This window comes from Papaver somniferum, chromosome 1 (assembly GCF_003573695.1).
Source record: "Papaver somniferum cultivar HN1 chromosome 1, ASM357369v1, whole genome shotgun sequence".
NCBI classification, from domain to species: Eukaryota; Viridiplantae; Streptophyta; class Magnoliopsida; order Ranunculales; family Papaveraceae; genus Papaver; species Papaver somniferum.
In genome coordinates this window covers 240,761,456-240,776,723 of record NC_039358.1, presented here as the reverse complement: position 1 = coordinate 240,776,723, position 15,268 = coordinate 240,761,456, and the positions used below count along the sequence as shown (strand labels likewise).

Below are 15,268 nucleotides of genomic sequence, written 5' to 3'. Positions count from 1 at the left end.
CCATCTCTGAAGACCGTTGGAACCTTATCTTCTAGTGTCTTGTGTCCATCACGCAGAGGTCTGCGTTTCCCCCTCGATCCCGCGGAGGCATCTTCGCTCGTTCCATAGGTCGGTCGACACGTGCACTGCTCAGAGTGTTTAATGCGGGTGGTTGAGGGGTCTGCTCGTGTCAGACAAGTGTCTTATGCCCCTGTCAGTCCGTGTCAGCTGACTTTCTCCCCACCGTTGATCTTAGCTCCTCTTCTGGGGATGAGATAAAGCAACTCCTAGGGGTTTATTTGGTGCTTCGCGACGCATCGTGTTTTGATGTCTTGGCTTGCATGCTTTCCACGTACCTTTCTGTATACACGTGTCCGATAGTGAGATATATGTGTACACACAGAGTACCAAATCAAGAAGAAGTCTTGATTACGGTATTGGTCATCCCCAACTGAATCAGATGGGTTAAACGACTCATCAGTGCTTATTAAGTTTGTGATTGCTTCCCTTATGAGATTCCGATAAAAATATATTTCAGCTATTCATCCCAGCGGAACCATTTTTGGGTTTTGTTTTGTATTTGACATCAAATCCATTACACCCTGTAAACAAAATCAATCACAACTTTTAGGTACTCGTCATCATTGTCATCAAAAACCCTGCTTAGTGATAGTTATTGGATATTATCTGATAAATATCTGATATCCTGTAGCTTAGCCTATCGAAATCGATATCTGATTTTGACATTCTATAGAATATTATCGGATACCGGATATCTGATAGTGCTTAACCTATCGGCTACAGATTTCTAAATATCTGACGAATATTCATCCGTTGATAGCCCTATTTTTGTAAAAAGCGGATATGTTAGTCTCCTTCCAATACTTTCTAGTTTTTTATTTTGTTCCTAAAACATGAAATGTTGTGGCCGATACACTAGCAAAGAAAGCAACATTGTACTTTAGATTGGGAATGCACATCCCTATTTTATATTATGCATATAAGTATCGGATTCGGTGTTGGTGAAGAGTATGGAGTGGGGGCTCCGAGTTGGACAAAGCCGGAGCCATCACTACGAGATGACGTGGTAAATATGGGTTTCCCTGTAACGAAGACTATTGGTTGTCTAGTAAACCTTATCACCAAAAAGAGGTGTAGGATCCATATTGAGAGTCCTGTGAAAGAGGATACTAGATTACAGGTGTACATCATCCTAATATCAGGCTTTGTCTATAAAAGAAGGCCAAGCATTCCAAAGAGAGAGAGGCATGACTTTTTTTTTTTTGGGTGTTTACAATGCACAAACAATTTTCAGCTGATAAATTTACCTGACATTTTTAGGGCGACTTCGAAAGTATTGGGGGCGATTTTTTTATTCCCAATCCATAGACAAGGTTAAAGGACGTCCAAAAGGATAGTAAAATACGTTAATGATCGGAAGCTATTTTTGAACCGATTGTTGAGAGTAAATCGGTAGTTAAGAAACGCACAGAGACTGCCGATTAATATGAATTTGTGCTAAATACGTATTTGGGACTACTATTAATCGGAAGTTAATGATAAATTCATTTACTACTGCTTATAGGCTCAACCAAAATTCAAAAAAAAAGAGATTTTTGTAAAATTTCATTTTGTGGCTACTCTGTATTAGTTAGTTATATGAACTATTTTGACTACCGAATATGGTTGAATATTTGCAAAGAGAGCCACTGTATGAGCGGAAGTCAGGATTTTACCTCAGTTACTATCGATTAAAGGCCCAACCAAAATTCAAAAAATATATCTTGACTACCGATTATGGTAGGATATTTGCAAAGAGAACCACTGTATAATCGGAAGTCAGGCTAACTTCATTTACTACATATTATAGGCTCAACCAAAATTCAAAAAATCGAGAACTTTTTCAAAATCTCTTTTTAGGGCAACTCTATATTCGGTAGTTATATGAACTATCTTGACTACCGTTTATGATAGGATTCCGGTAGAGAGGTCTACTTTATAATCGGAAGTCAGGATACCTTCATTTATTACCGTTATAGGCTCAACCAAAATTCAAAAAATAGAGAATTTTTGCAAAATCTCATTTTGGGGCTACTCTATATTCGAGAGTTAAATTACCTAAATTCACTACCGATTATGATAGTATTTTAGCCAAAGGTCTACTTTAATCCGGAGTCAAGATAATTTTATTTACCACCAATTATAGAGGATTTTATTTTGGGGTACTTTATATTCAGAAGTTATATAAACTAAATTGACTCCCGATCGTGGATTAACTTCCCGATTATAAAGTTATATACCGATTGTAAAGGATAGTTTGACCATTAAAAAAATGGAAGATAAGGGATGGTTATATTTTACGTTTGGGTGACTATTTTAATCTTTTTATGTCGCCCCTAATTCTTTTCAATGGCCCCTTCAGGGCCAAATAAATTTATTATTAGGAGAGATTCTCTTTTGCCACAATACAGTGCCCACAACATTTCTACGGCGCCTTTACGAATAAACCATTATTACCAAATTTAAACACTTTTCCAATTAACAAAAACGCGGGCTAAAAGAAAGAAAATAAATCTAGGGTTTCTCCGTCTCTCTCTCCTCTCACTCTCATTTTCAGGGTTCAAAAATTGGGAAAATCGAATGCGAAGATCCAAAATCAAATCAACAATATGAACAAAGAAAACGTTCCACCAAACCCTAATTTCATCAATTCTCACTCAATTGAACTCACTGAAGAACAAAGAAATCGAATCACACAGAATTTCAGAGCTGCAAAAGCTCTTCTCAGTCGCAAACGCCCCTTCAATCACTCATCCTCCTCCCCATCATCTTCATCAACAGTTTCTAAGGTTAATCATCATGAAATTACAAGGTAAGTACTGTTACTCTTTTCCCCCTTTAGATTTATTCGTTTATCCTTGAAATCTCCCCTTGATTTTGAACATTTTGGTGTATGTACAGAAATGAAAATGAAAGGGGGAATGTTTGTAGATATCCACTTAGAGAAATACACCAGCAGCAACAATTTAATACTCCGATGCCGATTGCTAGGAAGAAAATGTGTATTAAATCGTGTCCTGAACGAATTAAGGATGTAGAAAATCGTGTGAATTATGGTGGGGCGGTGAAATTAGAAGGTCCTGTAGGGATTGAGTTAGTTACTCCGGTGAAGAAATTTGAGTGTAGGAATAATTTCAGTGATGTTTTTGGTTTGGGTTGTGATATTGGTGAGGAATTTGATGAGGGGATTTTGAAAGAAATTGATGCTATATGTGAGCAAAGGTCCGCCGTAAAAGGGGAGAAGTTGGGCGTGAATGGTGAGTCCTCTGGTAAATTTGAGAAGAATGTAGAAACTGAGTTAGAGACTATGGATGTTGAATTGGGGGTTGATGAGGTGGTTTTGAAAGAAATCGATGCTTTGTGTGAGTCTGCGGGGAAGACTGGAAGGTTGGGTGTGAATGTTGATTCATTGGTTGAATCAGATGAGTTTCTAGATACTAAGTTAGAGAGTATGGAAGATAAGGTTGAAAGAAGGGTTGCAAGTGGGAATACTTCTCGGGATAATAACATTGAGAACTTGCTGAGAGTTGATAATGTTGATACTCCTCAGGCTAAGAACATTGCAAATTTGTCAAATGTCGAAAGTTTTAGTGCTTCTCAGTCGAAGAACTTTGAAGACTTGGTGAAAGTTGAAAGTATTAGTACTCAATTTTTTTTTGATGATCTAGTTTTGAAAGAAATTGATGTTATATGTGAGCAAAGGTCCGCGGTAAAGACGGAAAGGTTGGGTGTGAATGAAGAATCTTTGGTTGAATCTGATGAGGCTATAGAACCCAAGTTAGAGAGTGTGGATACTTCTGTGGCTAAGGACATTGAAAACTTGCCAAAAGTTGAAAGTGTAAGTACAATTATGGCTAAGGACATTGAAAACTTGCCGAAAGTTGAACGTGTTAGTACAACTCCGGCCAGGAACATTGAAAACTTGCTGAAAGTTGAAAGTGTTAGTACAATTACGGCTAAGGACAGTGAAAACTTGCTGAAAGTTGAAAGTGTTAGTACAACTCTGGCCAAGAACATTGAAAACTTGCCGAAAGTTGAAAATCTTGTTAGCACTTCTCAGGCTAAGAACATTGAGAACTTGCCGATAGCATCTATGGAGTATATACAATCGTTGAATGACCAGCAGAAAGAGGCAGCTTGTAGTAATATATCGACCCCTTTAATGATAATTGCAGGTCCTGGCAGTGGGAAGGTTCGTTTTACTTCGTTTTCTCCTTTTTGGCTTTTGTTTTTTAGCTAAGCATATTGGTGATTCATTTTCCCCTCTGAAGTTTCACTGCAATTAATTTTTTGTTTTTGTTTTGTTAGACTTCGACGATGGTTGGGCGTGTACTGATGTTACTGAGTAAGGTACTAGTTTCAGTGTAGTGTCCCTCCTATTATTTATTTTGTGGTTTTGGTTATTGTTCTCTGACCTTTAATACTTTTTAGGGCATTGAGCCTTCCAACATCCTGGCCATGACTTTCACGACAGCAGCTGCATCTGAAATGAGGGATAGGATTGGAGCAGTGGCAGGGAAATCATCTGCGAAAGAACTTATGATCAGCACTTTCCACTCGTTCTGTTTACAGCTTTGTCGTTCACATGCAGAGAAGTATACATTCTCTATTTTGCTTAACTGATGTTTTATTTAGTAATCTGCGGGATTGCTAGACACATAATTGCTTATGTTTATCCCAGGTTAGGACGCACACCCGAGTTTCTTATATATGGTCAGGGGCAACAGAGACGAGCTATCATTGAAGCTGTGCGGTTGTCGGAAACTGGAGGAAATGATGGGCAAAATCTCGATGCATCCAAACTTGATCAGAACTCCAGTGATATGACGTCTGCACATAATTTCAAGGATAAGTCAAAAAAGTGGCAGAAGTTTGTTACTCAGGTCTGTTCTGCATACACTTGTTATACTGTTTTGCTTCTCCAATGTGGAAATTCCTGCAGATTCTTTATCCCTGCTTGAACTCTAGCTAAAATTCCCTCTTAACTATTAGTAAAAGTCCCAGCTTGAGTGACGCTGCTGAGTACTCTTCAAACTAACAGTTCCTAGCTAACAAGCAGTAGACAGTAAATTCTCACATTCTCGAAGCTGCCTCTTCATTATTCTCTTTAAAATAATCTCCTCAAGTGTATTCCATTATATTCGACTGACATGTTGCATCTGCAAAGGTATTACCTAGTGACAAGTTCATGCATTGTACAATTTTTTTAAACTTTTTTCTCTTCTTTCGGGCACATCCTAGACTGTATCTCTGTTCTGTTTTTCTTGATATTACATCTTAGTTATTTTTATTTGCTACTTTTTCCATTGCAGGCTAAAGCTTCTGGAAAGATTCCTACAGACTGCCAAAAAATGGGTGATGAGATTGGAGTAAGCGGATCTGATGTTGTTTAAAAGATCTTGTTGCTGTTTTGGTCAATGTTTCCAAGTTCTCATCTCTTTATCTGTACCAGGCTACAATTCTCGGGAACTATGACAAAATTCTAGTATCCTGCAATGCTCTGGATTATCATGATTTAATTAGCTGCTCAGTGAAGCTCCTCACTGATTTTCCTGAAGGTATATATTGCATATTATCATTTAAATTATAACTGGTTATGCAAATTCACTATTAATTTTACTTCAATGTATGATGTTCCTCAATATTCAGTATACAAGGAGTGCCAGGACATGTGGAAGGCCATTGTAATAGATGAGTTTCAAGATACTAGTTCAATGCAATATAATTTCTTGCGTATCCTTGCGTCTCATAATCACATAACTATTGTTGGAGATGAAGATCAGGTGCACCTTATCAGTTAACTTTCATTTGAAATTTCTTAAGCTCGTGATACGACATTCTATATAACATATGAAAGAGTTCTGAAGTCAAGTTGCTGTATATTTTATTGCAGTCCATTTTCAGCTTCAATGGTGCTAACATTTCTGGGTTTCGTTCATTTCGCACAGATTTTCCTAATCATAAAGAGGTGATCCTTAAGCTCTTCAGTCTTGTTTTTTTTTTTATTTTATTTTTTTTAATTTTTGCAGTTACCAAATTCTGTGGAAATATATGAGAGTACAAGGTTTTGGTATTGATTCTGCATAATGGTCACTAGTGATGAAATTTTGTCAACTTCCTGGTAATCGCAGCATTGGCAGGACTCCTTGTAAAGTTAGTTCTTTTGGTTTCTTGCAGATTAGATTAACCAAAAACTACCGCTCAACACGCTGTATTGTTGAAGCTGCATCATCTCTTATCCGTAACAATTCAAAAAGATGTCCCCTGAAACAAGTTGTTTCTGATAACTCCTGCGGATCAAAGGTATGTTCACTATAATTTGTTCTTAGTTGCTCAAGATTTACAATGTTAATATTCCATGAAATATGGTTAGAGAATTTGTCTGTTTTTACAATGTGTAGATAACTGTTAAGGAATGCTACAAGGAGGATGCACAGTGTGGTTTTGTCGTTGATAAAATATTGGAGATCAAGTCTAGCTTTTCGGATGCTAAGACTTCCTTTGGCAGTGTAGCAGTTCTTTATCGGAGGCAGGTAAAATGTGTTCTATCTTTCATATTTCATATCAATTTACAGTTTAATTGTATCTTCTAAAAAATATTTTGTTTATATTACAGATCTCTGGGAAAGCATTCCAAGCAGCTTTCCGTGACAGGAAAATACCCTTCAATGTACATGGTGTGGCCTTTTACAGGAAAAAGGTTGGTCTTTTTTTTTTCCCCTACTTCTAATCCTTAGGATGCAACGTGACAGCCATATGTTTTGGATTTGACATAGTAATTTGTGTTGTAACAGGCCGTTAAAGCCATTCTCGCAATGCTTAGAACATCATTAGCTGGTTGTGATGATGGCTCATTTCGTCAAGTATTCAAGGCCTTTTTATCTTGTGAAAAAGAAGAGAAGAAAAGGGTACTTGCAACAGTTATCTCTGCCTTGTATCATTATTTATTTCTTTGAATTTTCATTCCTCTGTTTGAATTCATGTTCAATGTCTGGGATTACTTTTTTTCTTTCAGGTGGTTGACTATATTGACAAAATTTCCACTACTAGGAAAATCAGCTTTATTTCAGCTGCCTCTGACATCTTTGCTGCAAAGATCTCTGGTACCTTTAAGAGGTCTTTCTTCTTTGATTTTGCTAACACATCATTGGGCTTTCTTTGAATATGTTGTCTACCTTTGATGCTGGAGGCCTTGGATTTCATTTTCCATTGATAACACTTCCCGACTGCTTGAACTTATGTTTTTTCTAATGATCACAGAAGTCAACTTTCCCAAGGACGCAAAGTGCTATCAACGCTTGACATGATATCAAAACTTGTTAATAGGGTAAGAGCATACATTCTGAAACTATTTAAAATCTATGCTCTATTCAAAATCTATGCTGGCCTATATAATGTAGCTTTTATGTTGAATTGTAAGAGGAGAAAACTGATCCTCTTGCAATCTGCATATAGTTGAATCCCAAGTTCTTGAACATTTTTTTCCTCAGGTAGTCAGAGTAGAGTCAGTAGACAACATGTTATCACAAGCCCAACATCAATTATTAAACTTTTTTTATGTTGTTTTGGTTCCACCATATTCCCATTACATAGGAAGAGAAAGACTGGAGATATGGCCTCAAGATTTCTTGGAACTCACCCAGCTCCAAAATCATATTTTTGTAGTAGCTGTGCAATACAACTTTATTTTAGGAAGGATGACATCATCTATTTGTTTTTACAGGAACAATCAATTTCAACTGTTATAACTTCAGTGGCGAACATGTTACCTCAGGTCTGCTTCCATATCATAGATTAACTTTATGGATTTGATAGAGTTGCAGTATAACTTTAGTTGGTTCATTTGGTGATGTCATTTTCTCCCATTTTCTTGCCAGTGTAGGTTAGTTGTGCTTGATATTCTTATTTCATATCAATTTTAAGGAAAAATTTACAGAACAGTTCTTTACCCTTGATTTCGAATGGTTTAGTTAGAAGGAAAATGGGTACTTAAGATGTTTTGAAGATAACTTTGAAATTTGTCAGTAGTTTGTCACATTTATTCGGTAAGCAGGGGATCTGGCAAGGTCGTACTAGGAGATATTGTGTATTTCTGTTTTATGCACTGCTGTATATATTCATAATTTTCACACATAAGTGAAAACTAGCTCCATTCTATTATTGCAGTTTTAAGATTCAGTGTTTTATGTAGTGTCTGTTCATCTCATCTGATGCGAAAGTTATCCCAGCAGCTCACAAACCCCTATATTTTTTTTTCTGTAGAAATATCTTCTTGAGCAACGGGCAGTTGCTGATGTTGATGGCGGGAAGTTGCTGAATGAAGATAATGATATTAGATCTGTAAGTTCACACTACCACCTATTGTTTAGTAGACTTTTGTTGTTATATTATTTGGAATTTTTAACAAAGAGATGTTGGATATATTACATGGCAGGTCCTACAGTACCTGTTGGATGATGTCTCTGATTTCTTATTAGCACATTCCAGTAATAGCGAGTTAGAGATTTGTAATAAAAATGAAGAGAAAGGCTGTGCTAATGTACTCAAGGCGTTCCTTGATAATATATCCACAAGGGAGAGTGAAAATTTCCGTGTTAGGAAGCGTGATAATGGGGATTCTGTTACTTTAACTACTATCCATCAGGTGCTCCACTTTCTTAATTCCATTTTGGTATTGTTCATTGGATTTTTGTTGGTATTTAGAGCCGATATCACATTTTATCTTACTTTGTTTTATGCTTGGTTCTTCCAGTCGAAAGGGTTAGAGTGGGATACTGTTTTCATCATTAAGGTATGTGATGGAAACTTCATTTGAGTTTTTGGAGTAGTGGTCTGATTTGTTATATAAACACCAAATGATAAATTTTGACAGCTCTACATGGATGAATCTGCGGATAACATCCATGAAACTTGACCATCTGTGTAACAGCTTCATCTGTGTTGGGAACGTCTTGTGAAACTTCTTATCTAGGTCTCTCTCGATATATGGATGAGTCACTTTACAATGAGAATGATCTCTTCAACGCGAGTTTCTCCAAGTTATATATAGTGGAGTGACACGATTTCGTCTTTACTCGTTAGTAGTTCGTTTTCGTCGACATAACTGCCACTGTGTTGTCACACCATATACTTTCACCTTAATATAGCTCTTGAAAGTGGTTAATATTTCTCTGTGTTTGATGAATTTGATTTTAAAAGAAGATGAACGTTAGCCGCCTCACATCTTTAACACCTCCATTCATTTCATTTAGGCAAATGAATCAGAGATACCTTTATTACATGAATCTAATGGTGCTGTAAAGGAAAATTGTGCATCTCTCGAGGTAAGCATGTGTTGTTTTCTTCATACAGTAAACCTTTTATTCTGCTCTTTTCAAAGTTCACATTTTTCTCACCGGCTTTAGTGACTCGATAGGAGGAGCGACGACTGCTATATGTGGCGATGACTCGTGCTCGTAAGAAACTCTATATTTTGTATGTTACCATGGACTCGAATTGGCAGGTAACTTCCCCCCTCCCTCCGTCTATCTCAATAGAAACCTTTGCAGTTGGCAGCCTGGTTAACTAACAAATTGAAACCTTTTCAGTTGCTTCAACCATCACGTTTTCTACAAGAAATTCCACGCCATCTTCTCGATGTTCAGGTATGTAGCATTTCCTATGAATTTAAGGAACATTTATTGAGAATTTCAATTTAATGTAGCTTCTGTAACGATACCTAGATCATTTTGATGCTGTTTACCACCGCTCTAGTCAACCATCTTGACAAGGAGATCCCTTTTTCGAGTAGTGTAAGTCTAGGTGTTTCGAATCTTAATTCATTTTTATAAGTTGTGGGTTGACGAATCACTCCACGTTCAATGCAGGCTGAATTGACTAGAAATGAAATGTCAAACATGACCAAGGATCCCCCAGGAGGAACTGATCAGTGTGCTGATGTTGCACTCAAGGGTCAACAGTTTCGTGAAGTAGCTTTTGTTGAAATTGGTTGTCCCGATATTCCAGGAGCCAATGTTGTGCCTGATGAGTCATTAGAGTTAGCAGAAGCATACAACAATGGAAATAGTTTTTTAAAAAGGTATCTTTTAAACATTGTCTTTTTCTTGGTTTGAATGGTTTAAAGACTCAACTGCTGCCTAATGTAAGTGCTATTCTTTTACAGGTTCATTGTTGAGGATAGGTCTACTGTATCCCATGTATTCCATCAATGGGCCAAGAAGAAAGCATTTGAAGACCCTAAGCGGTTGCTTGATAAGGTCTGTGCTAGATTCTAGTCAACTCTTTTCCTGTGATGGATTCTCCACTTATGAGATAGACCGAATTTGTGGGCAAGGTGGGATTATGCACTTATTCTCCTGAATCCAGACCCACATGCGAAATTGATAATGCCCATCATTGCTGTTTTTGTTGCCTAATATAATGTGAAATAATGCGTTGTTTTTTATGTTGCATTCACTGTTTCACTGTTGATGTCAACAAATTTCTATTTCTGGAACGCCAAGATTTTACATTGAACTTATTTCAAATTTTATTATGCAATATTTGCAGATTGGCTTTGTTATTGATGAACGGTTGAGAGCCAAAACTACGAAAAACAAGGTTAAGCAACTGCCAGTTTCAGTTTCTTGAACATTTTTTTTTCTGAATGCATCAATCAGACAAATTTAAGCATCCTAATGTGTCCGTTGGTTATTATTAGGGTAACTGTTTCTGTTTGTTGACCTTCCTCAATTCTTCAGGATGTTTTGCGCAAATTGAAATCTTGCTTGAAGGATGATGAAGCCCTCGGTTATGCAGAATATGTAAGCTCATCAATTCTCATTTCTACCTCCGAATTCGTATGTTATTATATTTGTCGGTGTGACGTGCTGATAATACACAAGATTTTCGTCATTTTAAGATTCTAGTTGTAGTGTCTGACCTAGGTTTCGGATTATTAGGTTTTGATGTGGGAGAAAATTCCTGCTGATAAGCGTGCTCATCTAATGAGAGAAAAGCAGGTAATTTTTCTATTTCTTTGGTAAGTTTTCCTTCCTAGACTTTATTCATTGATATACAATGTTCTTGAATGCTGTGCGTCATGAATTTTCATTTTCAGGAACATTTCCTGAAACTGAGAATGGAAAATGCTATGGGTTCATCTGAAGCTACACCAAAACAGGTTATTCTTGTGCTTCATTCATTTCAATATTTGAATCTATTCATTTCTCTTCTATATTTTATTGTTGTATACCAGATTTATTGATCTGCTATCTCTGTACGTCTTCTACGGCAGATCTCTTATCTACAAAGTCTAGGATGTACAGTTGTACCTACATCACGTCTCCATGCTTCTCGTTTGATTGAGCAGTACAAATCACTATGACGAGGGATGGCGGTTCTGGCGATGGTGTATTCATCTGTACTATAATTCTTACAACGGCAAGTTATTTTAAAACGGCAAAGTTATATGCTTCAAAAGTTTTTATTGTATTCCTTGTAACAATTTTGTAGTTTCCGACAGGGGAAGCATATGTACCAGTTCTTAAGTTTGTAACAGCTTTGTATTTTCCAACAGTGAAAGTTGTGGAAGATGTTCATGAATGCATGAATACTTGCATCAGTTATAAAGCTCGAAGTTACAGTGTGAGTGATTCTCATTAATGTCCACCGATTTCTATGAAATTAAATATTGGATGTGGCTATCTGAAGCAGTGTACAACTTGTGATGATTTTTCATACTGTTGAGACATGCACCTGACATGAGTCATTCGTTCATACCTGGTTTTCCTGGTAGCCTATAATATGAAGGATGGTTTTTTCAATTATGTCTCCGTAGAAATTCTTGGAGTGGTGCTCTTTCGCTTTTGAACCTGTGATTTTGTTTTGATCATGATTCAATGTTTCAGTGAAAGGCTTAGTGTGATTAAACATGTTTTTAGATATTGGAGTAAGCTAAATATGAAAAGTAAAACATATATTTAGTATAGTGAATATACATACTTTTATCAAGCTGAATGAAATCCACCCACATCAAATTGCATCAAGAGAATAAAACTGTTAAACGTCGATAGTTTTGTGAGGTGAGAGCGGAGCCCCCTGAAACCCACACTCAAAATTAATTAAACATTATATATCTTTCTGATTAAGATAATGATTTTATAAATACCATTAGATGAAAATGTGTTAATATTTTTCGAAATATAGACCATTAGATTCGTAAGGTTAAGTGATTTCTTAAAAAGGTTTCTCAAACTGTTTTGTTGCAGAATCCGCACCTTTATCAGATTTGTAAACTCTTTTTCTTATTTTTTAACATCCATATATATATATGACCCTGAAGGCGCTTTTTACCGTTACTGATAAGCTTTACATATCCCACCCCACTCTATCTATTTTAGCATGAATAATGGCTATGCCAGATCTTCAATCCATTTTAGTTAGTCAACTACTTGTGGGGTTTGTCAAACTTTTTTGTTAAACAACAATGATACACACCGTGATGTGCACCGAAAAGGATCCGACGATCTAAATATCATCCTCTCGGCATTGGGATAGGGGTGGGACATAAATGGGCCCTACCCTTCTCACACGGTGATGGCCACGGTACACGATTCACAGTTTATCAATCATTTTCGTTTGTTTAAGAATCCGGACCCTTATCAAATACGTTATTTTGTCTTTTTCTTATTGGGTGGAGTTCACCAGATATTGAACTTTTCCATATGTCTAACTGCTTAGTTTGAAAGTTTGTTTGTTCATTCAACCCATTATATATGGCTGTTCCATTTCAAGCTTTGATAATATGCATGTTTATAAGAATTTTGTTCAGTATTATGACCTCTCCACATTAATCAGCCGATGGCGGAACTTATTTTTGTTGTGCAGGTACACCATTATGAATTATGGGCTAAGTTCATCATCATCATCGGAATTTATCGTTTAATTTGCTGTTTTTTAAATAATAGTTTATCGTTTTGTAACCAAATCCTAGAAACTTAGTTACTTTTATTGTAAGATTTACATTGGTCAGAACTCAAGATCTTAATCCTTTTTGTGTAACTTGAATCCTGAACCAATGAATGTTAAATTGAATGATTATTTGTGTGCAAGTTTAATTTGGTTCTCACTTGAGTTTGATATGATTGCCATTTGAGTTCTAATTTGAGTTTTCATTTGATTTCATTTGTATTTTCAATTGAGATTTAGTCAGGCTGGACAACCATTCTGAATCTTTTTTTTTTCAATATTAAGATTTATATCTAGGACTAATCATCGTCAGTCATAAATCATTGACCGTTAAAGTCAGTCGTTGAACCGCGACTCGCATAGCCACATCTTAGATGAAACAGACGCTCAAACATCGATCCTTTCGGCGACTGACAAAGCAAGTCATAGATACGAGTTATATGACTTGCTTTGTCGGTCGCGAAACTGCTAATTTCCACTAGAGGGATGGCGGTTTTGGCAACCATATGTATTAAAATTCTTACAATAACAAGCTATTCTAAAAAAAACCGACGACCTTGAATAAATTTATTCTTTGGAAAAGAGAAATTTATTCATCACTAACCTGTTGTAGCATGTCTTTTAGCTGAAGCTTGGTGAGGAGTTCCATGTCAAAGAGTCTTCATCTTCTGAGTTTAGTGTCGGAGGTTGTCTCAAGAAAGAGAAGAAATCAGTGAGACATGCACCTGACATGCATGCAGTGGCGGAGCCACTTGAGGACTAGGGAGAATTTGAATTACATTTTTAACCATGCTATTTTAGGATTGTTAGGTATTTGTCCCCCTAAAATTTATTAAATTGCCATGATAGGTCAAGATTATAGCAAATTTTACGGATCTTTTTTTATTTCGTCTAAAAATGTACTGGCAAGAGGTTTGAGCGGTGTAAATTTTCTTTTAAGCATGAACTATTTGTAGAAACAAAATAAAAATATCAAAATGTTAAAGCATTTTACAGCTTCTTGGTAGAAAAACGTCAAACAAATTTCGAGCACCCACGGCCGCCAATCTATGTGGCGTTGTGTTTGTTCTTATTCCCATTTGTTCTCGTAGGCAAAAAGTTCTGGCTGCGCCACTGCATGCATGAGACAGTCATACCTATTTATTTTCCTTTTCCTTTGAGACTTATAATATGGAAGGGTTCTTCAGTTACGTCTTCATAGAAACCCATGAAGTCATGTTGTATTGCTTTTGAACATTCTTTTTATTTATTTTTTGTAAATATTTTTTCTCCCTTGAACTTGTGTTTTTTTTTTTTATTACATGATTTTCTGTTTTTAATAATGGCATATTTTTGTTCTTATTTTGTTCTTATTTTGACGAAAAGGTTGAGAATGGCTGCTTACTAGTTGAAGGCACGTTAGACAAGTTTTTGGATACTGGAGTAAACCAGAAGCGGAGAACTAAATTTACATCTTGTCATTGTGCTAATTCTCCGTTATCTCTGCGCACTTTTACCCCAAATGCAAACGGCTGAGTTTGAAAATTTAGTGCAATTACAATAGGCCAGATTGGAAACAGAGGTTCAAGATTGTGTTCACGGAAGAAACGGTGGAGAATGGTGGGTTTCGTATGTATGCTATGGGATCAACCGATTTGATGTCTCTAGGAAGCTTTTTCAAACGGTCTACTTTCCCACATGGATCATGGTTATTTGATTTGGTGACAGAAACATTAAATTTTACGAGTGGAATCACCAATATTGTATGGCCAATTGAGATTTTTTTTGCAACCGACAGCAAGTAACTTGGAGTTTCAGCAACCATTTGCATCTGGTGTCCTGCAAAGCAAACCTGTGGCAGCTGGTGCCCGGCAAAACAAAGCTGTGGTTGATTTATGATGTTGTTTCGCATGCACTTGACATGAATTATACCCATTGTAACTCTTTAGAGAGCCTATAAAAGGGTGGCTGCATCAGTCACGTATATTTTCATTCACTCGGAACTCTCTGAGGTTCTATTCGCGAGCCATCTTGGAACTTGTATGTTCGGATTATCTACTTCATGGTCTCTAATAGGTGTCATTAGTTTGACATCATTATAATTCGTTATCTGCCGTTGAAGTGTTGGAGTAAACCAAAAATAAATTATGATATGTTCTTGTAATCCATCAAAATTATTAAAGATTACTTGTTCAGAATAAGCAAAATGAGGAATTTATATTATAATATGGTCACGGTTGCCTGTATTAACCAGGAGTCAGTTGATTACATTGTTGTTGAAAGGTGATGATATCCAATAACA

General features: G+C 36.5%; 1 protein-coding gene across 3 annotated transcripts; it reads left to right on the top strand.

Annotated features, from left to right (window-relative positions):
• Positions 1 to 2,542: 2,542 nt before the first annotated feature.
• On the top strand, positions 2,543 to 11,846 carry LOC113321474 (ATP-dependent DNA helicase SRS2-like protein At4g25120). Of its 3 annotated transcripts, none has more exons than XR_003346688.1 (30): positions 2,543 to 2,851; positions 2,941 to 4,231; positions 4,348 to 4,389; positions 4,471 to 4,634; positions 4,721 to 4,922; positions 5,352 to 5,408; positions 5,492 to 5,597; positions 5,689 to 5,822; positions 5,933 to 6,007; positions 6,217 to 6,342; positions 6,441 to 6,572; positions 6,656 to 6,739; positions 6,834 to 6,947; positions 7,055 to 7,155; positions 7,300 to 7,366; positions 7,763 to 7,813; positions 8,302 to 8,379; positions 8,474 to 8,683; positions 8,792 to 8,830; positions 9,291 to 9,362; positions 9,455 to 9,541; positions 9,627 to 9,683; positions 9,906 to 10,117; positions 10,202 to 10,295; positions 10,588 to 10,638; positions 10,779 to 10,841; positions 10,980 to 11,039; positions 11,138 to 11,200; positions 11,315 to 11,460; positions 11,597 to 11,846. XR_003346688.1 is itself a non-coding variant. In XM_026569389.1 (29 exons), exons 1-29 carry the CDS (start codon positions 2,649 to 2,651, stop codon positions 11,402 to 11,404), a joined length of 4,125 nt encoding a protein of 1,374 aa, XP_026425174.1. In that variant the 5' UTR covers positions 2,543 to 2,648; the 3' UTR covers positions 11,405 to 11,846. The 3 variants fall into 3 exon arrangements, 1 of the variants encoding a protein (XP_026425174.1); XR_003346684.1 differs by having other exon boundaries at positions 11,543 to 11,846; XM_026569389.1 differs by having other exon boundaries at positions 11,315 to 11,846.
• The last annotated feature ends 3,422 nt before the right edge of the window (positions 11,847 to 15,268 follow it).

Coding starts and splice junctions, on each gene's coding strand:
- LOC113321474 (XM_026569389.1), top strand. CDS start 2,649: ATGAACAAAGAAAACGTTCCACCAAACCCTAATTTCATCAATTCTCAC. Junction 9,542..9,626: donor CCATGGACTCGAATTGGCAG/GTAACTTCCCCC, acceptor AAACCTTTTCAG/TTGCTTCAACCATCACGTTT. Junction 11,201..11,314: donor CTGAAGCTACACCAAAACAG/GTTATTCTTGTG, acceptor CTTCTACGGCAG/ATCTCTTATCTACAAAGTCT.